General features: G+C 37.7%; 2 protein-coding genes across 2 annotated transcripts; both read right to left on the bottom strand.

The window, feature by feature from the left end:
* Window positions 1-7,988: 7,988 nt before the first annotated feature.
* LOC131310251 (probable inactive poly [ADP-ribose] polymerase SRO2) lies at window positions 7,989-12,530 on the bottom strand. Its single transcript, XM_058337172.1, has 5 exons — window positions 11,668-12,530; window positions 9,149-9,387; window positions 8,582-8,718; window positions 8,371-8,466; window positions 7,989-8,230 (listed from the first exon to the last, which is right to left on the bottom strand). Exons 1-5 carry the CDS (start codon window positions 12,141-12,143, stop codon window positions 8,156-8,158), a joined length of 1,023 nt encoding a protein of 340 aa, XP_058193155.1. The 5' UTR covers window positions 12,144-12,530; the 3' UTR covers window positions 7,989-8,155.
* A 4,897-nt stretch (window positions 12,531-17,427) lies between these two features.
* LOC131310250 (uncharacterized) lies at window positions 17,428-18,471 on the bottom strand. Its single transcript, XM_058337171.1, has one exon. The coding sequence runs from the start codon at window positions 18,110-18,112 to the stop codon at window positions 17,681-17,683; it is 432 nt and encodes a 143-aa protein (XP_058193154.1). The 5' UTR covers window positions 18,113-18,471; the 3' UTR covers window positions 17,428-17,680.
* Between the last annotated feature and the right edge of the window lie 6,062 nt (window positions 18,472-24,533).

The following is a 24,533-nucleotide window of genomic DNA, read 5'->3' as shown; positions in this document are numbered from 1 at the left end:
AGTCAAAAAACTTTGAAGCAAAACGAACAAACGCGAAAAAAATTCAAATAAAGACAAAACTGTAACTTTAAAAAAAAAAGTTTAGTGGAACTTCGGGGTGCCAAATTGAACCCAGACCCATTAACAAACCCAGACCCATCAACTAGAAAATAGACCCAACCCAACCCATTTATTAGTTGGGTAAGAATGGGTTCAAACCCAGCTAACCCATTATTAGTTGGGTCGTAATTGGGCATCAATGGGGTCAACTTAAATGACCCAATGGGCAATGAAAGTAACCCACCAAATTTCATCTCTTAATTGGTCTCTTTTCCAAACCCAGACCAATCAATTGGTCTCTTTTCCCCCCCTCTCTCTCTCTCTCTCTCTCTCTCTCTCTCTCTCTCTCTCTCTCTCTCTCCCCCCCCCCCCCCCCCCCCCCCCCCAAACCCCCAGGAGCATGGTCTTCTCTCTCTTTTATTCAATTGTTTTGTCCTAAATCACACGTGTCCAAAAATATTTTGAATGGTCCGAATTAAAAATCAATTGTAACCGGTAACAATTATTTTGACCAGTCAAAATTGAAAACACATCTCATCCATTAATTGTGCGAATGGACCCGTGAAATTGTGCTCCTCCGTGAATAAATTTCTCTCATGATAGTCCTACAAAGGGTTTGGATTAAAAAATTGACTTATTTTTTTGTCCTTATTCAAATTTTTTTTGCATTTTTTTTGTTTTGTGACTTATTAATTTGTTTTGATGAGAGGAATCGAAAAAGTAAAAAAATTTGATCGAAACTTATAATTTTTTGAATAAAGACAAAAAAAAAATCAATAAGACAAAAAAAATTACTTATTCTCGTCTTTTTGACAAAAATTATGAGTTTCGATCATAATTTGTTTTTACTTTTCTAATTTTTCGATCATAATTTTTAGTATATATGTAATTGGGTTAATGGGCGGGTCGGGTTTGCTTTAAAATAAATGGGTCGGGTTAGGTATGGATAATTAGACTCATAGTTAATGGCTCTAAATGAGTCAATGACCCATTAAAGACCCAACCCACTAACAACTTACCCGATTTGACCTAAACCCGCTCGTTTGCCACCCCTACTGGAACTCCAAATACAATGCTATTGTTAAAACGACAAGGTGGCATCGAAATCCCAAGACCTTTCTCTATCTTACTATCCTCCATTGTTATTTATTTTATTTCAATTTATGCTATTTTATTGAAAAATCCAAAACATTTAAATATTTTGTTCGAGATAAATAAGATTAAACGGTAGCCAACACCACAAGGAGTGAGAGATGGAGTCCCATGTGAAGTGCGTGGGTGACAAGAATTGATCAAAATTGCTTGATTGATTAGATAGAAGTTGGCACCGAAAGCGATCTATACATTTTTGTGACCAAATTCGGAGATCGAAAAACGTGCCCAGAAATGCTCTCAGAGAATACTTTTCTGGAGAAATTATTCGTTTCCCTTGGGGCAACATACAGGTGGTGCCTTCCACCAATTAGAATTTGCCCAACTGAATTTGTGTCAGACTTCTGCCGGGGAGGAGAAATTATTCGTTGCCCAAACGGATTAAAATTTAAATTTGGAACACTGACACACGTTTTTCTCTTCCACTATCCACAGCCTTCTCTCTAAAATAAATTAAGTGTTCCAAATTTCAATCCGTTTGAATGGGTGAGAATATTTTATTTTTTTGATCATTTAATTCTAAAGGGTTATAATTAAATTTTGACTATAGGGCTCTCGTTGATTAACTCTAAGAAAGTCGTAGAATCAAATATCTCTTAGGATTAACCAACGAGAGCCTAGAGTCAAAATTTAATTATGACCCTTTAGAATTAAATAATTTGAAAAATAAAATCTTCTCACCCATTCAAACGGATTGAAATTTAGAATACTTAATTTTTCAACCTGCAGTTTATATATTAAAAAATATGGTTGAAAAATTAAGTACTCCAAATTTCAATCCGTTTGAATAGATGAGAAAATTTTATTTATACCTTCTATTTTTCTCTTTTCGAATTAGTAAAATCAAGATTCTAAACAAGCTTATTTTTCCACTTGCAAAACAAACGGCTTGAATTATTTAAAATAGACACAAGAATACGTCTTACTATTATTCACATAAGGAGATCTCGTGGTAGAGGATCCTGATTAATTTCTACCCAGTACTGTACCTCAACCAAATTCACTAATGTTCTGGTGATCGAATTTTGAATACCATGTGACGTGTCACCACTGTATTGACAACTAATTAATTGGCATAAATTATTTTTTTTCACAGGGAAGCAAAAGTTTGGTCCGTTTGGAGGATATCTAATGGGCACATACTACTTTTCTTCAATATTGTTGACTGTTGGGAAGGCGAGGTCGGTTTCTTCGGAAGGAGTAACTCTTACTTACATGCCGTAGGAGTTCGATCACTTAAGTATCTTAATTTGCATATTTGTAATAATAATTGCATTTTCGTTCCGACCTTGATACGGTCGTAGACTTTGGTGTCCAAATTACGCGTCTTCAGTTATGCAGATGCGCTAAATAATGCCCCTGGGGCACTTGGTTAAGGGCAATAAATAGGCTTGTAATCTGTATTGTATTGTAATAAATGGTGTGCGATCTTTAATTACTTTTTACTTTTTTCATGTGGGGATGGTTTGTTCTATTAAACTGCTAGTATTTGCTATTAATGCAGCTTATTGAATATCTTACTTCGTATTCCTACTTGAATATATATGTTGGCCAAACGCTCTATGTCGGATGCTTGCGACTTTGCCTTGTAATTCTGGGTGAATAGCCAAAAGCGTAGGGCTTTGATTGTCGTTTGCAAGTGAATATTGCAGAGAGAGAGAAGCAATAATGTTACTCAGGTTATCTTAGCCAAAGAAGAAGAGTGATTAGACGTTAAAGGGAAATGATCATGCTTAAGGGGATGTTGAAAAGTCAACTTGATCAAGATTGAGTCAGATAAGTTTCAAAGGGCAGGTGGATAATTATGAGCAAAAAAATATGGAGCACTATTCCTTATCAGGCTTGAAGACTTTGAAGCTTTCATGATATATTTTGGGATTTGCTCGCAAAATAAATGAGAGATTATTTTATCTTTATTGTTCTGCCTATAAATAGGCTTGTAATCTGTATTATTAAAGTATGGGAGTTGAGTGAGAGTAAAAGATAGATAGGCATGTGAGCTTTGTAATCGTTGCGTGCATCATCAATAAAAGTGTGCTAGCTTACTATTGTGTGTGAATATCTCATCCCCCATCAATGGTATTGTGTTTGTGTTTTGTGTTCTAGATTAATACTCTCTCCGTCCTAATTTGTTTGTCCATTTTTTGACTTTGCATTGTCCCAATTTGTTTGTCCGTTTGACTTTTAAATGGATAAAATTCCTTTTTTGCCCATTTTTTGAAATAAAGTAATTTTTCAAAAAATGTAAAGGGTAAATGTTAATGAAAAGTAAACAACTTTTAGGTGTAATCATTATACACCCTAAATAAGTTGGATTTTCAATATTGAACAAACAAATTAGGACGGAGAAAGTAAAAGAGTAGTATTTGATTGTGTGTATAATTGATACCTCTCGATTCTGCTTTTCAACACAAATATGGGCCTTTTGGTTCAAAGATGTCAAATATGGGCCTTTTGGAACCTACCATACTGTAATTGGTGTACTCGTAGCACCCATGCACCCAAAGTGAACAGTTAAATTCTGCACAGGGTTGATCGCCTTCTATTCCCTCTATTTTTCTTTTTTCCAATTAGTAAATCAAGATTCTAATCAAGCTTATTTTTTTGCTTGCAAAAAAAAAAAAAAAAAACGGCTTGAATTATTAAAAATAGAACCTTGAGTCCTACTTTTATTCTCATTATCAGGAGATCTCACGGTAGAGGATCCTAATTTTTCTTCAACTAGTTCACTAATGTGTTGGCCAACGGGTCTATGCCTGATGGTTTGGAAGTGGTGAAAAATGGTTAAGTAGGGACAAAATTAAGATTTTATCATAAGGATGGTGAATATTTTTTTATTTTATTTTTTTGGCAAAATATAACTGATCATAAAAGATGGGCTAAACCATGACTACTTATCAATTTCAATCGTACAAAATTACGTCTAAACATTTATGATTAACCATTATTTTCGTTTTCTCATTAGAGTACAAAAAAGATAGATATGTACTTTTACTCCCATCTATGTTTTTTTTCCTTTTTTGGGGTCGTATGTGTTGTCCGAATGCCCATTGTGTTCGTTATACCCTCCGTTCGTTTTGCCCCCTAGCTTATCTCGTCCCAGCACCACACGTTCTTACTGAAAAGTCAGGCTCCGCCCTTCCCCTAGAATCCACTTCGGTCGGAGGAGCAGCTAGTCCCACTTCTTGGGCAGCCGAGATATGGAACAATGAACATCTGATTGTACTTCCTTGCCTCATCCTGAGATGAGAAGAAGGAAGGTCGATTTTACTCAAATTTTAGACCTAATTTTTAATTCTACACAGGTTCATAATGCGATGGGAGAAGTTTTTCTTTTGCCATTTTTTTATCAACGTTGGCCGAGTCGAGGCTCATCCATGCCCAATCGAAGATGAACACAAGATTTTAATGTTGGTTGGGTGATCATTAAGTTTTTTCGTCACATATGTAAGATCATATGACCATGTTTGTTTTGGGATTTTAGATTTTGGATAATGAGTGGAGAGGGATAGATAGAGAAATGCGAGTAATAATTGAGAGAAAATTTATTAAAGACCATGTGCGTTGTCATTAATTTCTATCGACAGCACAAAAACAATATCAGAAACAATTATCCTAGATAATTCTGATCGGCCTATAAAATTGCAAGGAATATAGTCATATCATAATTATAGATGCGTACAATCTTGTTCATTAATATCATTACAAAAGGTAAAATACTAAACTTGTGGTTAGTTTTTAATAAATGCATACCAACTTAGGAGTACGATTATTTAACTTTAAAAAAATTATTGGATGGGTGGAATTAGAGTTTTTTTGAAAATCCCATTGGGTGTGCAAACTTCCATAATATTGACATTTACTGAGAAAATACAACTACTATTTTCTTAAAGAAATCTTAACACTTGAGTAGGGCGGTTGCCCGGACTCAGTCGGCCCCTTGATCAGTCCATAGTCGTAACAGGAAGACATCAACATGCAAATCCTCCATTTGCATTACTGAAGTCCAAAATTTATATAGCTGGGAATGCCCAAAAAATAAATCTTGAAAAAGAAACAAAGAGACTAACAACAATGATGAGCCTTATTCAGCGTTTATATCACTATGAGATTATTTACCCTTCAGGTTGTGTGACATTAGCAGGAGCCACAAAATTTTTATATAACAAGAAAAATTACAAATCTAGAGGTGACGGCTTTGTAAGTCAGGGACAAAGCCAAGATTTGAATTCAGAAGTGCTAAATTAGAATAAATCGACCATTGGTAATAAGATTCTTGCGTTTAAAACGTTTATTACCCAAAAAAAAAGTATGCCTGTTACAAGGTTAGTCATCGACCAGCCTTATGTCTGCCAGGCTTTCGACATCACCGAGGCGGAAGAGATCATTGATCAACGTTTGGCCAACAAGCTCGTCAAGTTCTCTCCCAACACCATGGGGCTCTAATCCTTTATTCGGTTTGAAAGAACGGTCTTGGACTACAAATACCATGGGATTGTCAATCCTTTTCAAAATAGGAGGATTAGGAAAATAGGAGAATTCAAGTTGAGACCTAAAACTACTGGAAGTGGAGCACAACAAATGAAAAACTTCTATATATTGATAGACTTTTGCTCTGAGAAAAGATATGTTCTTGAGGAATTACAAATGCCATATCAGCCGAAAAGACCAACTTGAATTGGAGTTTATGATTGTGTGAATTGGGGTTTTCTGCTAGACCTTCTTGCAAAAATGGGTTTCGGAGATAAATGGTGTGGGTGGATAAAGGAGTGTGTATCCTTGGTGACTATGCCCGTGCTGATTAATGGGTCGGCCTCGAAGGAATTTCAGATCCAGAGAGGCATTAGACAAGGCGATCCATTGTCCCGGCCCCTTCCTCTTTAATATTGTGGTTGAAGGACTCAACATTTTATTGGAAAAAGCTAGGGATCAGAACATCATTAAAGGAGCAAGAATAGGGATTAATGGAGTTGTGATATCCCATCTTCAGTTTGCGGATGACACGATTCTTTTCTGTAACAATGACATGGAGGAGCTGATTAGCATCAAAAGAATCCTTAGATGTTTTCAACTCATGTCATGACTGAACATCAATTATTCCAAAAGCTCTTTATGTGGTATTAAAGTTCCCCACCAGGATGTGCAATCCTTGGCACAAGTTATGGGGTGTAAAGTGGAAAGGTTGCCGATTAAGTATTTGGGCTTGCCTTTGGGTGCTAACCCCAACAGGATTAAAACTTGGGATTCTGTAGTAGAGAAGATGGAGAAGAGACTAAGTGTGTGGCGTGGAAGATACAATTCCTCTGGGGGTAAACTTACGTTAATCAACTCTTCTCTGGCCAACCAGCCCATTTATTTTTTATCCTTATTCAAAATGCCAGCAACTGTAGCAAGGAAGATTGAGCAAATTCAGAGGAAATTTTTTTGGGGAGACACAATTGATAAGAGAAATCTCCACTTAGTCAAATGGGAGGTGATTTGCAAGAAGAAGGAATTTGGTGGGTTAGGAGTGAAGATCTTGAGAGTCCAAAATCTGGCCCTTTCGGCCAAGTGGTGGTGGCGATTTCAAATAGACAGTGATTCCTTTTGGGTGCGGGTCGTAAGAGAAAAATATAACTTAGAACATGGTTGTTGGTTTTCTCGTTTGCCGGCCTCGGGAAGGACTTCTCAAATTTGGAAAGACATTTGCTCTCTTGGGGATTTTTCTTCATATATCGGTAATATCATCCAAGAGGGCTTCAGATTATAGGTCCATTCGGGCATGGAGATTTCTCTTTGGAATCATGTATGGTTAGGGGATACAACTCTTAGAGAGGAGTACCCACGGCTATACTTAATTTCTTCTCAAAAAGATGTCGTGATTAATGTGATGCAAGGTGGAGCGGACGTGGGTAGCTAGAATTTGACTTTTAGCAGAGGTTTACGTGATTAGGAAAACATTCAAGTGGAGGATCTAAAACGGAGGTTGCAACTTGTATCACTGGATTTGGCCAAGCCATATTCTGTGCTTTGGAAATGGTTCTCAGATAATCGATTCTCTGTAAAATCCGTGTATAATCAATGGGAGAATGGTGGTCATTCTAGGAGTCCGGTGATGGAAGCCCTTTGGAAGAATCTATGCCCCCCAAAAGTGGAAATCTTCGCTTGGATGGCTATCCAATCCAAGGTGGCTACTAAATCTATGTTATTAGGACGAAATCTGTTGCCAGAGGGGCAATCTGCTTTATGCCCATTTTGCTCGCTGCACTTGGAATCACCATATCATTTATTCTTGCATTGCCATTTTTCTTGGGACGTTTGGTCGAGGATTTTGGATTGGGGGCATGTAAAGTGGGTATGCCCTGCATCTGTGGAAGACCTATTTATTTGGTGGGATGACAGTAGATTCAGAAATTTGGAGAAACATTTGTGGGAAGATACTTTTTTTGCAACTTTGTGGTCATTGTGGCTGGTTAGAAATTCGTATGTGTTCAACAATGCTTCAACAAGTTCCGGGGAAGTGGGTGATTTGATTAAAACTAGAGTTGCAATGTGGGTAAGGCAAAATTTGACATAAAGGTGTATTCGGTGGAGGATTTTACGATTTTTCTGGATGGAGTTAGGGTGTTGAAACTGTAAGTTTGGTTTGGGTGGTAAGGTGCGCTGCCATTCAACTTTCTGTTGGAGGGCTTTGTGTAATTGTTTCCTTTCTTATTCTTGTTTGCTCGAGCATGTGTGTATCTCCATGTTCGAGCCCCTCGATGTATCCGTTTCGAGGTTTTTATAAAAGTTTCTTTTGCCGAGAAAAAAAAAAAAACTTGAGCTAAAACTACTGGAGCAGAACAAATGGATCAAAACGCACAATTTTTCCTTAACCATAACAATTGCAAAAAATCTGCGGAAGACTACGAATATGAACGCTACTAGGGAATGATCTGCAGGGTTGAAAGCAATGCGGGACGAAGCCAGTTTCTCTTTCGGCCACTCAAGCACCTGCTGCATAGCTCTTTGCACCATTTAAATCTGCTGAAGCTGAAGATCTAATTCTTGCCTGGAGTTGCTGCAAAATGACAAAAATCATAAGTAATCTTCTTAGTTGGAAATTAACACACTCAAGGATATGAGAAATTGAACTATTTAATCTTCCTTTTCTGATGACTAAAGATTATTAGCTTAAGAAAGTGAAACGAGAGAATGTACCTTTTTCCTATCAAATTTGATTACGGCGATTAAAAGCTTGTCTCCGGCTAGTCGCCTCATTTTTCGTATCAGTTGGATGCGGGAAAGCTTATTTTCCTGTCATTAAGCATAACTGAAATCATCAGGACTAAAACAACAAAAGGCTTATTGATCTATAGTCAACGTAAAGACAGAAGCGAACGAAGATTTAAGATTAGAAAGATGAACTTACTCTGTAGGCACTATAGAATTTGGTAATCAAAACCATCTTCGAAAGAGGTAAGAATCTTGAAAGTGTGGACAACAAAGTGGGAAACGTCATGTATGGCGAACTAGGTCCGACTATAGACCTCCGAATCCTTTCAAAACCTGAATCAAATTACAGGAAGACACAATTGCATTAAAAATCTAACACATACAATAGCAAAAAAAAAAAACCATCGTCTCGAATTGGGTGTCTAAACCGATCAAGTTTTAAGTGCTGAATGGGGTTATCAAACAAAGCCTAAGTCCAGTTCTACCTTCCGGGCTCATTACAAGGCCAGCTACAAAAATGAAACGTTCATTTTTTAGGGAACTGTCAGCTTAATTTATTCATGTAAAATCCAATAATAGTTCTCATAGGAGTACAAGTTTCGGGGAAAAAATGGACAATATCGATCATCAATGTGGCACAGGACTAAACCTATCTAGTTTTTTTGCCCTAGTTGAAAAAGCCTATCCCTAGCATGTCAAATTTTGAAGCCTAACCGAGTGAAAGTCCTAGGAGTTACAAAAACAGACTAGTAAGATTGCTTACCAGTAACCCGGGGAGCTCTGAAACTGACAACGTAATTCGGAAAAATGTGCGAATTCATGTAGGGACTCCAAATTGTATATCGTCTTGGCGATAACAGATTATCTACTCCGGAATCAAATTCTGTAGAACTTGGTTGGATTTGCTTCGATCCAGGACGTACCACTTCCGTGTTCCCTAATATCACACGGCACAGCAACAGATGCCTTATCCCATTGTCATCCATGCCAGATGATATCATCCTGCAAAATATAAACCAATACAGACAATGAGACGACTTGAATATCTTCAATCACCGAAAAGAAAGACAAAACGATTATTGGCAATCTCTTCAGCTAAAACCCTCCGCATTGGGAAAGAAGACACCTACAGTAATTCTACTAGTCTAGGGAACATTTGTTTGTCAATAAAATGTGTCGGATTGAACAGATTATCCGACGGACCTTTATCATACATTCAATAATACTTCCTTTTTATAGTTCGGTATCTAGGGGAACCAACCAATCTGGAGATTTATCCCATCGTCCACTAACCGAGATCCAATTAAAGTCGGGACAAACTCCATGTGATTGAGTCTGTAAAGGTACTAATAGCACGCGTATCGGAGTTCAACCCCCTCCATGAGACCTGGTTGCCAACTGACTACAGGTGTGACAGGATTAATTAAGCGCTAGCTAGTAGAATATAATTCAATCACATGATCAGAATAGGATAAAAATTGTACTAAATAAAACACTAACGTGTGCCATAACCAATTCAGGCCCACCGGCCACTATAGCATAAACATCTATTTTCTCCCACGGATACCGTACAGAGGAGTGTTAGGTACACACCTATCAATTAGGCCTCCAACCACACCTCTCTCACCGACACGTGGGACTTACATATGGAATATGGGGTCCACACATGGTGGGACCCACAAGCATGTGAGAGGGGGAATCAAATCATGTAGTGCGGACTATACTACAGGGGCAGTAGGGCGGCCGATCAGGCCGTTCATTTTGACGCCGACATCCTATTGATCCGAGTCATCGATTGTCAAGATGGACGGCCGGATCAACCGCCGTACAGGTTCACGGCTCCGAGAGAAGGAGCAATTACCCAACTTACTACTCCCAAAAAATTATTTCTCTCACCAGTCACCACCCATTCTGTTTGGTCAGGGACAGAGCGAAAAATCTTTGGGTGGCAGTAGGGTCAAAATCTTACCTCAAGTTATCTTAAAACGTATCTCTCCTTTCAAACAATGGAGAAATTTTCACATAAGATATCTTAAAGAGACATTGAGGAGATATAATATTTTATTCACAAAAAACCTTTATGACTTTTTTCATGTTTAAAAAATTAGATTAGATGTAGTATGAGTATAGAATTATTCGTTACCGTAATCCCCAAGTAAGCTATCACTCATCAATTAACTTCCATTCAACTGCATGCGTTATGGTTTCTTCCATGAATGTTCGGGTTTATTCATACCATGGGGCAAGCAATAAGTATATCACAATTTAAATGGGAATGGGTCAAACTTGCTTATCAAGTTTTCTGTTAACCAATAATGAAACTTTTATGAAAAAAAAAAAAAAAAAGTGGGTGGGGTTCAACGTACGTGTAATTAGGAAAGGCAAAGACAACTCAAAAAAGGAAGAGGTACTCCCCCTGCCTTAAGGCCTGCAAATGAATAATTGTTCATAAAGTCCGTGGATACAGCAAATTTGTGCACAAATCGTGCACAGATTGTTATGTGGAGTCTACTACAGGTCCCACACAAGTGATCTGAGTTGTTCATTATGTTTAAAACATTCTTTCAAGAGCCTTGGTGTTAAATCAGCTCAATCTGATACCCTATAAGTACTTGATCTAATCATCTAACTTTTCTTTTTGTAAAAACCTGAATGAAAAGTTGAATGATTAGATCAAGCACTTATAAGTATCGGATTGAGCTAATTTTTTGCATAGGCTCTTGAAAAAATGTTTTAAACATAATTAATGGATCGGATTATTTGTATAGGACCCTTAGTGGGCCTCACAACACAATCTGTGCATAGACTTGCTGTGTCAGTAGCAAGACTCTTAATTGTTCAACGCTAAACTCGGTAAAGACTTTTCAAGTTTGATTCAAGTACTAAACAAGAGCAAACATATTTTTTTACGATTAGTGAATAAGTTCTAGTTCGAATTAAACTTAGGCAAGCTCATGCTCGTCAAATTTTCATTGAGCTCGAACTTGGCTCAAGTTCGTTAAAAAACTCAACGTACAAATTTGAACATTCTAAAACTTGGCTCGTTTACTGCCCTAGTCTAAATTTACTGGCCCCTACAAACAGAGTTTTGAGATCAACAAATACTCCAAAAATATTTCGTGCGCAATTTTTTACTTTTCCACCAAATTAAAAAGTCAATGAGTATACTTTTTAATTAAAAATTTCATGACTTTTCGTATAACAAACAATTTAGAACGGAGGGGTACGAAGCTATCCAAAACTACTACTAACATAATAGAAATTGTGTGGATTCATTCTTACCCATCAATGGAGAAATTCGCAGGAGAGAGATGAACCCCAAGGCCACATGACTCGCTGTTTTCGCCGCCTCGAAATCGGCCAAACCCATGAGTTACAATCTCGCAAATCTCGTCTCTAGAAGCTCCATACCAAGCATACTTGACATTGGCATTGCTGCCTCCGGATTTCCTCTTCACCGCCTCCGAGAAAATCCTGAAACTTTCCATTCTAGCTTGCCCGATTGGACTAGAATACGAGTTCTTATGAATGGCCACAACTTTTGTTTCCTTTCCGAATTGACCCAACCCCTTCAGAAAGCTTCTCTCGATGATCCTGCGCTCGCTGTTCCCATCCTCTAACAGAGCCATTCCGTTCCGCGTGAAGAACCCAAATTGGGAAAAAATCGAACTAGCTGAATCGAATTCGCAATCTGAAGTTAGAACGTCTTGATCGTCGATCACGACTGAGACTTGATCTTCCAAACCCGTGTGCTCCATCTGCTTTTATTGTTAATTGAGGCCTTCAAAACTGAATTGGGTACAGATAGGGGCTGATAAATATGTTCGAACTAGGCTTGTTTACGTGAAGAATCGATGTCAAACGAGCTATAATCAAGCCGGTCAGGACCCCAACAAAAGCTGTAATTGTAACAGAAACCTTCAGAAGAGATGAAGAAAGGGTTGGCTGGCTCTTGAAAGTTCACGAAAGAGGAGAGAGTAAGGGGAGAGAGAGAGAGGGCTATAATCAAGCCGGTCAGGACCCCAACAAGAGTTGTAATTGTAAAAGAAACCTTCAGAAGAGATGAAGAAAGGGTTGGCTGGCTCTTGAAAGTTCACGAAAGAGGAGAGAGAGAGAGAGAGAGAGAGAGAGAGAGATGAAGAGGGAAGATTGGATTTGAAGTTGGTTTTGTTATTTATATAGAAAATCAGTTTGCTTGGAGAGGTGGAGAAGACAGAGGGAGAGAATAGACGTGTGTGATTGCGTGAGTATGAAGGTTAAGAAAGGGCATTAACGACTTTTAATTTTCGGTTAATGGTTCGGTAGTCTTTTGGCGGTTTATAGCAAAACACAAAATAAATTTACTCCGTCCATAAAGAAAGGGGAAAACAGAGCTTTCGTGCCGCCATTTATGAACAAGGGGAAGGAAAAGTTGCTCACGTTTTTTTCTTTAGCTTCAAGGAATTTGGCTTGAACGCTTCAAATTACGTAAGTACCCTTGAGTGATTATATTACTCCAATGCTTCAAATTTCATCTCTTCGTTTTTTCATATATTGTGTCCCTGTATCTCTAATTTTTGGCAAAAATCTGTATTTGCCGTATGGCTTGATCTATATTCGGAATTATTCTATAGATGTCGTATGACTTGATTAATGAATATGTTTTTTCCGTTGACAAAAAAAAAAAAGATAATTTTCAGATGGACCAATTTTCACTTGAATTGGCCCAATTTTTAGACGGTGTCAAGGACTTCATTCGTGTAAGAAACTATATCGATGAGATGTCGGTAGATTTGATTTCGAGGTCCATTTATATCTTGAGACAAATGGGTGTATTGAACTGATTTTTTCAAATACAAACAGACACTGAAATAATATCTATCGATATCTTATCAGCATTAATTTTTTGTGCGCCTAATGTTCTTGACACCACCCAAAAGGTGAACGATCCCGATTGTCTTTGCGTGCTTGAGAAGAGCCCAAAAAATGGGGCCAACGTGAGGAAGCAATCCCTCAAAGAGTGGGACTGCAGGAAAGCCACGTCCGATTCAAATTAGGGTTAGAGTTTATAAAAGATGGTGCATTTTTTAAACAAAATTAAAAGTTTAAGAGGGTGTGGAAAGAAATTTGGACGAGAAAGGATTAAATTGGGTTCAAGTAGAACCACTATTGTGGAAATATGTTTGATTCATTACACTTCATCTGTCTCATATTAATTATTTGGCTATTTTAAAAGATTGTATCGTTAGTTAGTAAAAAACAAAATTGGATTGTTACACTAAAGTTCTATTTAGATGGAAGGTATCTTAAGGGAGAATAGGAATGTGATTCCGAAACTCTAACTTTTCTATATGTTTGTGAAAAGTGGGAATGAGAATGAGATTACTGATCGATTTCCCAATCCAGGAGGAATCACATTCCTTAATATAGGAGGAATCTGATCCATCTCCCACTCCTTATGGAAATCTTGGATTCTTAGCTCTCAATCAATATAAAAAGGAAACGTTTGATTTTAGAATATTTTCAAAATAAATTATTCATAAAGAAGATTGCTTAATTAATCCAAATGTAGGAATAGAATTACTCAGGGTAATCAAATTTCTATTCCTAAAAAAGATTACGGACATCCGAACTAAGCCTAAAGTAATAGAATTGGGATCTTTTAATTGGTGCCAAAGTTTTCTAAACATAGATATAGTTAAGATTTGAAAATAATAAACCCACAAAAATGACAAGCAAGTCAAGCTGACACGTACCATCTATAATCAGGTCATGCTGTACCTAGTTTTCTAATTTTTCAACCAACTAGGTCGGTCCTTTTATGACAACTCGAGTCTGAATTCTACATCAACTAATATCAAACAAACTGGCTGATGTCCGCTTTGCTTTGCTTTGCTTTGCGTTGAAGCAATTACTTTTCGAGTCATCAGCTAGCTGAACAATAATTCAATCTCAGTCATGACTCACCCATATTTTTGATGAAGTGGATTAATTTGGTTAGTTATTTATGAGCTCTCACACAATTGAACTGCAGGGTTTGCCAATTCTAAGTCGATTGGTTTTCAGCTCTCAATGCAGTTCTGTTGCAGGAGAAACCACAGCTGTGCAAAGAGTGAACCAGGTTTTGAGTTTGGGAAAGCATCAACTCCTACATATATTCAAAAAGGGTATTTTGGACAATCTACAGTCAAAGTAGGAAAGTTGTCTGATAAATGATAACCCCAAAAAAGAAATGATAATAAATTTTTTACACTGTCGGTGTAAATATTTGTTTCATCCAAATCAATTATATTGCGCCACGTTGCAAACAGTGGTCCCAATCAATAAAACATGGCGACGTGGCGCAATATAATTGATTTGGAGGAAACAAATGTTTACACTGGCGGTGTAAAGAATTTAATCTCAAAAGAAATTACTCCCATCATCCCAATAAGTTTAGTCTCTTCCAATAACTGATGCAATTTTCAAATCAAAAAATAAAATTCTTCCATGCATAATTTTGTAAATTTCTCGACATAAAATTAAAGAGCCCAATGAATTCTTTAATTTGTTGTCTAAAAATTTTAAAAAAATATTCACGAAATTATTTTATTTTTTTATTCAAAATTTGTACGGTTGTTCGTAGGAGGCTAACTTTTGGGACGGAAATACTGGGTCTTGCGGCTCTTTCTTGCTTCCGAAGCAAGTTTTGTTTTGGTCCTTTTGTATATAAAATACTGTAATCTAGTCCTTGAGCTTGGCTTGTAGCCAACGCACAGAATCGGGCTATTTGAGTTTGGATCTTCAATGGGGCCTAACGTTTTTATTTTTGTGGACTTCATTTTGGGCCGTCGTAATTTAGTTTGGCTAATTCAATCTGGGCCTTCCAATGGGGCTAAAGTTTTTGTTTTTGTGGACTTCAGTTTGGGTCCTCACAATTTAGTTCAAGAGACCGACCACCTAGTCAAGAGTCGGGCCTAAGTGAATCGGTTTGTTTTGAGGAAAAGCCCAGGTAATCGAGCTTGATAGTAATATTTGAGCTCGACTCATTTACTAATTAAACGAGCTTCAAGCTATTTATGAACAACAGTCCTAGGTCTTAGGATGGGCAAGAAGTACATGTGAAATGAGCTTGGTATCAAATTTGAAGATACCAAATTGCCACATAAGCTTTGAAAATTTTAAGCCATAGTTAGAGATAGGGAAAGCTCCAAACAACCGACTTTATCTCCCACTTTACCAATCAAACGATATTCATCTGCACCATCTAAAGCTTTCCATTAGTTAGTGTCACAAGTTTCTCATAACAACCCTTAAATTTTAGTTTTGAAAACATGTTGCGATTGGATAATGTAAAGGAAATTAGCCAGCAGATGATTTAATTTTGCAAACCCATACATGATCATGTATACCAAAGTTAACCAACTAGAGTAACACCAATACGAAAATAAAGCTTACAACAATCTTGATAGAAAGAAAAAGCCACCCCTTCAAATGCTAAAATATTTTTGAGGAATTATTTCCTCTGAGCCGGTTATTGCTGAGCATGGACAGTCCGGATGGGGCTAACATTCAATAAAGTTTTTGAACCTTAACGACACCCCAAATGAACAGTTTTTAGTATTTTCCTTCATGTCTTACCTAAGGGCAACTAGGTAACCGTAAATATTTTGTTGCAAGGTTCTTAAAAAGCTTTCGTTTTAATCAAACGCATAGAAGAAAACAAATTTTTCTTCCACATTCTTTTCTTTCACTCACGCTCTCGTTTTCACTTTCCGGCATAATTTTCATTCTAAACAAAACGAACACTTGGGGAAAAGAGAGAAAATGAAGAGTATCGAAGCAAGTCTTGGTTGTTCCATTTTTGAACTTTAATCCTTGAGCTCGGCTTATGGAACAGGCATAGAATGGGGCTAATTCAATTTGGGCCTTCAAATTTTGTTAAAAAAAAAAAAAAAAAGATTTGGGCCTTCAAAGGGGCTAAAGTTTTTAATTTTCATGGACTTCAGTTTGGATCCTCACAATTTAGTTCTAACAGACCCAACACCTAGACAAGAGTCGGGCCTAAGTGAATCGGTTTGTTTTGAGGAAAAGCCCAGGTATTCGAGCTCAATAATAAAATTTGAGCTCGACTCATTTACTAATTAAACAAGTTTAAATGAGCTTCAAGGTATTTATGAACAACAGTCCTATGTCTTAGGACGAGAAAGTGCTATGGGTACACCGGTGGTGCACACCATATGTACACTATCTGTGGCAACTGACTTGGACAAGTAATACGACCCACCTCCTCTATTGTAATTCAAAATTTTCTAAAAATTGCCTGGAAAATTGCCCCAAGTCAAACTCAACGTATTACCTTCCAGACTTTTCACCTACCACCGCCCCCATTTACACCTGCCACCGTCGACCCCGTTTACACCTGCCATAGGCGACACCAGCAACAACTACCAACTTCGACGCTGGTGACCACCACCACCATTGACGCCAGCGACCACCAACATACTCCTTCCTTGCAAAAAAAAAAAAAAAAAAAACCCAATACCCTCTTGAGTTTTACTCCCGCCTTCGACCCCATTGACGCCGGAGATCCGTTTAATCAGTTATTGTTTCCCTTGGAGTTTTGTTTTGGAGGGTGATGTTGGGTTTGAGTTGGGGCAAATTTTCGGACAATTTTGAGTAAAATTTTCAATTGCAATAGGGGAGATGGGCCCTATTACTTACCAAGTCACTTGCCACATAGGCAGCGTACATATGTACACCACCGGTGTACCCATAGCACTTTTGATGTGCTTTACTTTGAATACTTTGACCTGTTGAATATCAGATAGTTCAAAATAATACACAACACCAATGATATAAGGCTATTAATTTGCACCTATGAATAGAGTGGGAACCAGGGAGGGCTTGATGTCGGAGATACCAAATTATCACATAAGCTTTTAAAATTTGAAGCCATTGTTAGAGATATAGAAAACCCACCTAATACTGGTCTTCACCTACCCTATTTAAAGCTTGCCATTAATTAGTGTCTCAAGTTTCTCATAACAACCCTTAAATTTTAGCTGCGAAAACATGTTGCGATTGGAAAACGTAAAATTAAAATAGCCAACATATGATTTTGCAAACTCATACATGATCATGTATACCAAAGCAAACCAACTAGAGAGTAACACCATCCGAAAATAAAGCTTACAACGATCTTGATAGAAAGAAAAAGCCACCCCTTCATATGCTAAAATATTTGAGGAATTATTTCCTCTGAGTCAGCCATCGCCAAGCATAAACAGCCCGGATAAGTTCAACACCTAAGCTGTCCCCATTTCGTGTTATAATACTAGTACTGACCAGCTTTCCCCTCCCATTCACCAGCAAACATCTGCTCACCCCTGATTTCACCATTCCCACCTGGTTTAAACCCCTTAGCACCTCCTTTACCATTCTGTTTGGCAGCTGGATTAAACCCTCCGTTCTCGAACCCGAACTCGATATCTCCGTCTCTGCCGTGAACCGCGTTCTTCGACTTCGTATCCTTGTGTTTGGAACCGTGGCTCTTCTTGTCCTTGGGATGGCTCTTTTTGTAACGCTTGTTACAAAGCCGTCCGAGAAAACAAGCAATGGCTGATATGATGACAATCACAGCCAGGACAATGAAAACCGACCCGAACGAGCCGTTGGAGGAGTGTGAAGAAGGCTGATTGCTGTTAACAGAGTTTGGGTAAACCTGGACAACTGGCTGCTCCTGGACAACTGGCTGCTCCGTCGACATATTGAATCTGGGGATTTTAAGACTAATTAAGAGGGGAAAATTGGATTTAGTACAAGTTGTGTGATGGGTTTGTTCTTGGAGTGGAATGGAAGGCAGAAATGGGTGGAGTCATTGAAGAAGCAAGAACTTATGCAAACAGGGGATTAAGGGTTAGTTCACAATTATATGGGGGGTTTTGAAATCATGAAAAGAGGAGCTTTTTCTTTAATAAAGAGGAGATAAAGATTATTCCTTGTGGTTTTCTTTATCCCCGAAGAAGGGGGTGTGTTTTCATTGCTTTGTTTGAAGAGAAAGTAAGATTTTGGCTGCTTTGGTGATCAATAACTCAAGCCCCCATGGAAGACCAGTCCATCCACCATGGGATAGGGGATTTGTGTAGCTTTTTTGAATCATGGTTTGAATGAGAACAACTTTAGTGCATTCCATATATATTCATCTTTATTGTGTCTCCTAGCTTCATAGATGTCATTGTCACATGCTAAATGAAATCTTTTTGTATAGCAGTAATTTTGGTTGTCGATCAAAATTAATTGCTTTTGTGAGGACAACAACAAAAACACATCAAGATTGAGAGGCAGATTGAACAACATGAGGGCCAAGGGGTATGTGATGATGATAGATCGATATTTGCTAATGGTATAAACTTGATTATGTTGGGAGTTTACCCGTCACTGCATGCTGCTCAAGACTCAATTTCTATGAGAGTAACTGCAAAAGTCCACCACATTATTTGGGCCTAATATAATTTGGATGAACTCAACACCACTCGATAGGGGCTTATTGAACAGCTAGCATGATGTGTCATTTGTTGTCCTTTTATCCCGTCCCAAAATACCCACTTCGCCAATGGGCTCTAGCCCAGGTGACATCTCCTGATTCGAGCTTCATTGTGGCCATTTGGGATTCAGGGCTATGGAATTAGCCTCTAAAACTCACTATAAACTATCTTACTAGCTCTCTGTTTAACTAGCTCTCTGTTTAACCTCCGCTGGTATATGTAATATTGGGAAAAAAATGTAAAATTACCGCTTCTATCATGAAAATTATTAAAATGGATTGCAGAATCAATTTTAGTCCTTGTGAGACTTGACAATTTGTTGCCTCAATGACGTCCAGCGTTTTATATAAAATACTACACTGAGATTCCCAAATCATTTTTTGCAGCAATACCAAAAAAGAAAAAGTCAGTGCGAAAGTTGGATTTTGTAGAAATATATATCAGCTCAATGGAGACCCAGCATGCTTGATTTTTCATCTTTATTCTTTTCTTATCCCCAAAGCAGGAATCTGCCGGAATTAAGGTGGGGTTTTGTGTCCTCTAATGATTAAAACAGTCAGTGGGTATATTATGATAATTATCATGCATCTAATGATGCATATGATTATAAGATTGGGCAAAGTCCATTTTCACCCATGTGATTTGGGCCATGTACGGATACACCCATATAGTTCAAAAGTGTGCATATAATCCCCGTGATTTGTGAAAACGTGCAGAAAACCCTCCATGCCGTCATGTTTTTCATCCATATTAACGGAGGTGTATCTCACACGACTCTAGAATCTAATCCAAGTGGTTCATAATTTATTAAATAAAGAAAATAACATATCTGTAAAAAAAAATCATCTTGATCAGGCATCAATAACCCAGTGATTTATTCTTGGTAAATTCAAATTTGAAAATTCAATTTCATAATAAATTTGATTCGACAATGAGATTTTCATTTTTCGATCGACTTGAACTTTGGCATGAATGTAGTACTCGTCAAACTCTACAATATCAACGGTTCGGATCCAATTTTTGGTACATGGATTGATTAGATTTAAGGAAGGAGAAGAATCAAGAGAGAGAATGAGGGTATATCGGTCTTTTAATGTTGTGTCTGTTAATATGGATGGAAAACATAATGGCAATAGGGTCTATCTACATATTTTCACAAACCACAGAGGGTTACGTGCACACTTTTGAACCATATGGGTGTATCCGCACATGGCTCAAACCACACGGGTGAAAATGGACTTTGCCCAATCTCTTATAATCATATGCATCGCTAGATGCATGATAATTATCATAATATACCCACTGACTGTTTTAATCATTAGATGCATGATAATGAATGTAATTTGGAACAATGTTAATTGACAAAAGCCACTCTTCCAGTGCAAAAGGGCAAGTTCCTATGGAGCCTTTCTCCTGGCCCGTCATCATAGATATGGTACCCGAGAACTCTTGAATAGCTTCTTTTTTGGATTCATATAAATTTATTAATAGTTGTAGACTCCACTGAAATGTACGAACGTCGAAAGGTTTTGGACAGCGGTGCCCCATGAGCAACTGACACTTTTTTCTCCAAATAAAAGGTGGAGAGTGCGAATTTTTCCACCCATATAGTTAGCGGCTGAACAAACTTTTCATGATTAATGTAGCTGATGGATCATCTTGCTGCCTGCGCAGGCACTTATGAAGTTGGGCAAACATGAGCAAAAGTGGAAGAAAACCAGTAATTCTTGCAACCGGCCCGTTGTATTCTACTACATAGCTATATCGATGCCCGATCAAATTAAACCATTGCATGGGTCACTTGCTAGCTCGACATGATCACGAAGAAAACAAACAAATCAAATTAAATAACTGAGTCTGAACTTAGAATGGGCCCGTTATTGGCCGCATAACAAGCGTGCTACGCCTAAAACCTATGGATACGTAGGACACATTGAATTTGAAACAGAAGATCTTTCTTCTCTCTCTCATTTTATGATGTAAGGAAAATTAGGATTTGTTCCGCTAACTAAAATAAGTACTACTTATTTTATGTATTGTGAGATAATGACTTCTGTCTCGTAAAGTGATAAATAAGTACTTAAAAAAATAAAAAACTTTAGCAGAGCGGGACCTAATGGGGTCAATGTCACAGGGGTGGTCATGTAGAAGGTGACGAGTCCAGTGAAAATAATCCCCTAGAAATAATGAAATAGACTGCTTCTTCAATTGTCATTTTACTGGGTCTGCATATATTTTTCTAATACGAAAGAACCCAGTTGTTAGAATTTGGTTGCAATGGCTAGGTGGTTTAAGTTTTGGTGAAAATCCTAATTCGCATGAGTCACAAATATCCAAACAACAAGCCCCGGGTTAGTCCGGTTGGTTGGTGGGTTTCCTCCAAACACAATTGATTAGGATTGGACTCTTGGGGTCAGCAGCAAAAAGTAAATTTCTTTTGCATCTCCTAGCTCCAACGTGCATGGATGGTTTGTCTTTGACTAAACCGAAAAGGGGATTAGTTGAGGTGCGCGTAAGCTAGCCCAGGCACCCCGGACCCGGGGATCCTGTAGGGCACTCCGCCCTACAAGGGTTGGTTGTGCACAGCCGTTAATCTCATCAATCAACGGTCCAAATCAAAAATCAATTTTGACCGATAAAAACTATTTCTTATATACCGGTCAAAATTAAAAACCACATCTCAGCCATTCATTGCCGAGATCGACAACCCGTGTGCACCCTGCAAGATGCCCTACAGGGTATTGCACTACAGAATTTCCCCATCCGGGGCACCCCAACCGTCTAACAAAAAGAAAATCCCAATAACATTTGCGTGGCGGGGGCCTTCTCGCATGGTATTAATATATGATGATATTGTCGCATTTCTCAGTCAAGGTTAGGTAGATTGCCTATAGTTAAGTCCATTCATGACTAACTATTGGCAGGATTAATCCATAGTTAAAAGCCAAAAGCCAGAAATCAGCTACAGAATCGGCCAAATTATAACTAAACAGATGACACAGTTTTATTAGCAAAAACACTACGGGACCAACCAATAATGGGGCCCACTTTTCAAAAATAATCAGTGGTTTGGATTATTTGCATGGAACCTCGAAGTTGGCCCCACAATTGGTCGGTACCCGTCGGTCCCCGTAGAAGGGCTCTTTTATTAGTTAATGACTTGGTGAGATCCACTTTTAAAAGATCATGTCCATCCGCACACTTAATGAAATGGATTTCTGCAAAATAATAAATCGTTCATAAAAGATATCATTTGAATATGGAAAAGTATTCAATACACATTCCTTTTATGAATTTTTGTAGCCCATTTTACAAAACATTTTGGCTCATTTTATGAATTTTTATGGCTCGTTTTATTTTTGGGTGCACCTTTTACCAATTTTGTGGCTCATTTTATGAAATTTTTGTGGCCCGAGATATGAATTTTGTGGTGGTTTATTTTTTTGAATATTTGTGGTTACTTTTACAAAATTCCATGGTGTTGTTTATGAAATTTGTAGTAGTAAAAAAGATGACGCAAGCTCAAAAAAGGCAGCCCCAAAGTTATGAATTTTTGTGAGGTTAGTTTTTGTGGTCGTGTTTATGATTTTTTGTGGTCCAATATATAAATTTTTTGGTGTTCAATTACGAGATTTTGAGGCGATTTACGTATTTTTTTTTATACAAAAGTACGTACTATACCCCAATTTTTATGGGTACCCTAGCCATGTCCTTCGAATTTAAAAGTCTCCAAAACAAAAGTTGACTGAAGACGTGCAGTGGATGATTTTTCGATTGGCTTGAAATGCAGAGAGCAGACATACAAGCACAAGTTTAACTTTATTTTATTTCCAATTGAACTTTAGTGAATTTGATTACAGGGAGGATTTGCAACTTTGTCATTTATATTCCACCTTAACTCATGAACTTATCCAGTCTAATTAAAGTTGAGCTCAACAAATTGGAGAAAGCTATAATATATAGAATGTTAGGAACCCCTTCCGTTTCAAATTGTTCGTCCTTTGTATTCCCTCCGTCCTATTTTTATTGTCTATTATTTTGTTTATTTTTTTTATGTCTTTTGCCTATATTTTATAGTGTGAATCTTAAAAAATGTATGCAATATAGATTTTGTTTGATAGATCCCGATTAGTTCAATAATACAAAGTTTTTAAAATTATGAAAAATATTATAGATTGAAATATATAAGCAATTCAAAAATGACACGCAATTCAAAAATGAACAATGAAAATGTGACGGAGAGAGTACTATTTTGAAATGTTCCAAATTGTTAGTCCTCTTCGAAAAGTCCAAACAAAATGCATGTATTCGATCTTCCAAAATAGTCTATTTACCAATAACAAGTTGAAATATGAATGCATTCAGGGCCGGCTCTAGGCATAAGCCCACCAGGCGGCCACCTAGGGCCTCCCGTTTTTGGGCCAATAATAGGGCCCCAAAATATGGTATATGTTAAGTATTATGTATGTCAATTATTTTTCAAATGGACTAGTCTGGTTGTAAGAACTCTGTCTTAGATTTGCAAGGTTATGGGTTCGTTCTTGCAACTTTTAGTTTTAAAGTGAATAGTTTTTGAATTTGTGCCAAAAAATGTCCTCTAGCAGACTCAAACTCGAGACCATGGTGTCCAAAAGTTGATTTAAGCACGTGCTGCCACTAAACTACACGGTAATATTAGTTCTCAAATCAAATAACTAATTTATATAGACAAAAGTGAGAGGCCCCATTTTGAATCTCGCCTAGGGCCAAAAAAAACTCAGGGCCGGGCATGAATGCATTGTAGGAAACCAATGTATTTTTGAAATGTGAATGCATTTATGTTACGTGCAATAAATGTATTCACACTTAAAAAGATACATGGATTTTCAACAATGCCCTAATATTTCAACTTTTTGCATATGTTATGTGTAATTTTGGTGTATGTTACGCATGTTTTTGCTAGTTACGAAAGGGGTGTCCCATGGAAATATATGGTACAAATAGTTTTGGATAATGAGACATTTTTTGTGCCTGTTATGCTTGTTTGGTGTATGGTATGCATATTTTTTGACTCATTAGTTACGCATTTTTATAGTATCAGCTACGTGTTTTTTTTTTTTTTTTTGAGATTATGAATAGCTGTGTGCGGTACACCCCAAAATAAGTATTGAACAAATAAATACCAAATGAGATTAGAATGAGTGGAACTTGATACGTTCCTTGAGCTTGTGCATGTTTTGGCACAACTCAACAGCCCATTTTTCAGAGCCATTCACGTGAGAAGGTGGCCCAAAGTACCTCTTCTGAACAGGGCAAATTATGCAAAGCGAGAAGTTTTTGGGTGCCGAGCGGGCACCACACACGTGATATCCCGTTAGCGATCCCAACCGTCCAAACGTATTTTGGATGGCCTAGATTTGTTTCCTCTCTCTCCTCTCACCACACCACTCTCCGTGCAAAACACATTTTAACGGTTGGAATCGCCAACGCGTAACGCCATGCGGTACCCGCTCGGCACCCAAAAATTTCTCAAAGCAAAGCTAAAGCCAAAAGCCTCTCTTCTCAGCACCGACCGTTGGAATTTGGAAAGTTCATACAACGGCTATCACAAACGGAACACATCTCAGTTAAAGGAATCAGTACATCCAAAAGCAACCTAACCAT

This window comes from Rhododendron vialii, chromosome 12a, assembly GCF_030253575.1.
Source record: "Rhododendron vialii isolate Sample 1 chromosome 12a, ASM3025357v1".
Taxonomy (NCBI): domain Eukaryota; kingdom Viridiplantae; phylum Streptophyta; class Magnoliopsida; order Ericales; family Ericaceae; genus Rhododendron; species Rhododendron vialii.
Note: the sequence above shows the minus strand (reverse complement) of the source record. Positions and strands in the feature narration are given on the sequence as shown.

Coding starts and splice junctions, on each gene's coding strand:
- LOC131310251 (XM_058337172.1), bottom strand. CDS start 12,143: ATGGAGCACACGGGTTTGGAAGATCAAGTCTCAGTCGTGATCGACGAT. Junction 9,388..11,667: donor GCGAATTTCTCCATTGATGG/GTAAGAATGAAT, acceptor TATATTTTGCAG/GATGATATCATCTGGCATGG. Junction 8,719..9,148: donor CAGAGCTCCCCGGGTTACTG/GTAAGCAATCTT, acceptor AATTTGATTCAG/GTTTTGAAAGGATTCGGAGG.
- LOC131310250 (XM_058337171.1), bottom strand. CDS start 18,112: ATGTCGACGGAGCAGCCAGTTGTCCAGGAGCAGCCAGTTGTCCAGGTT.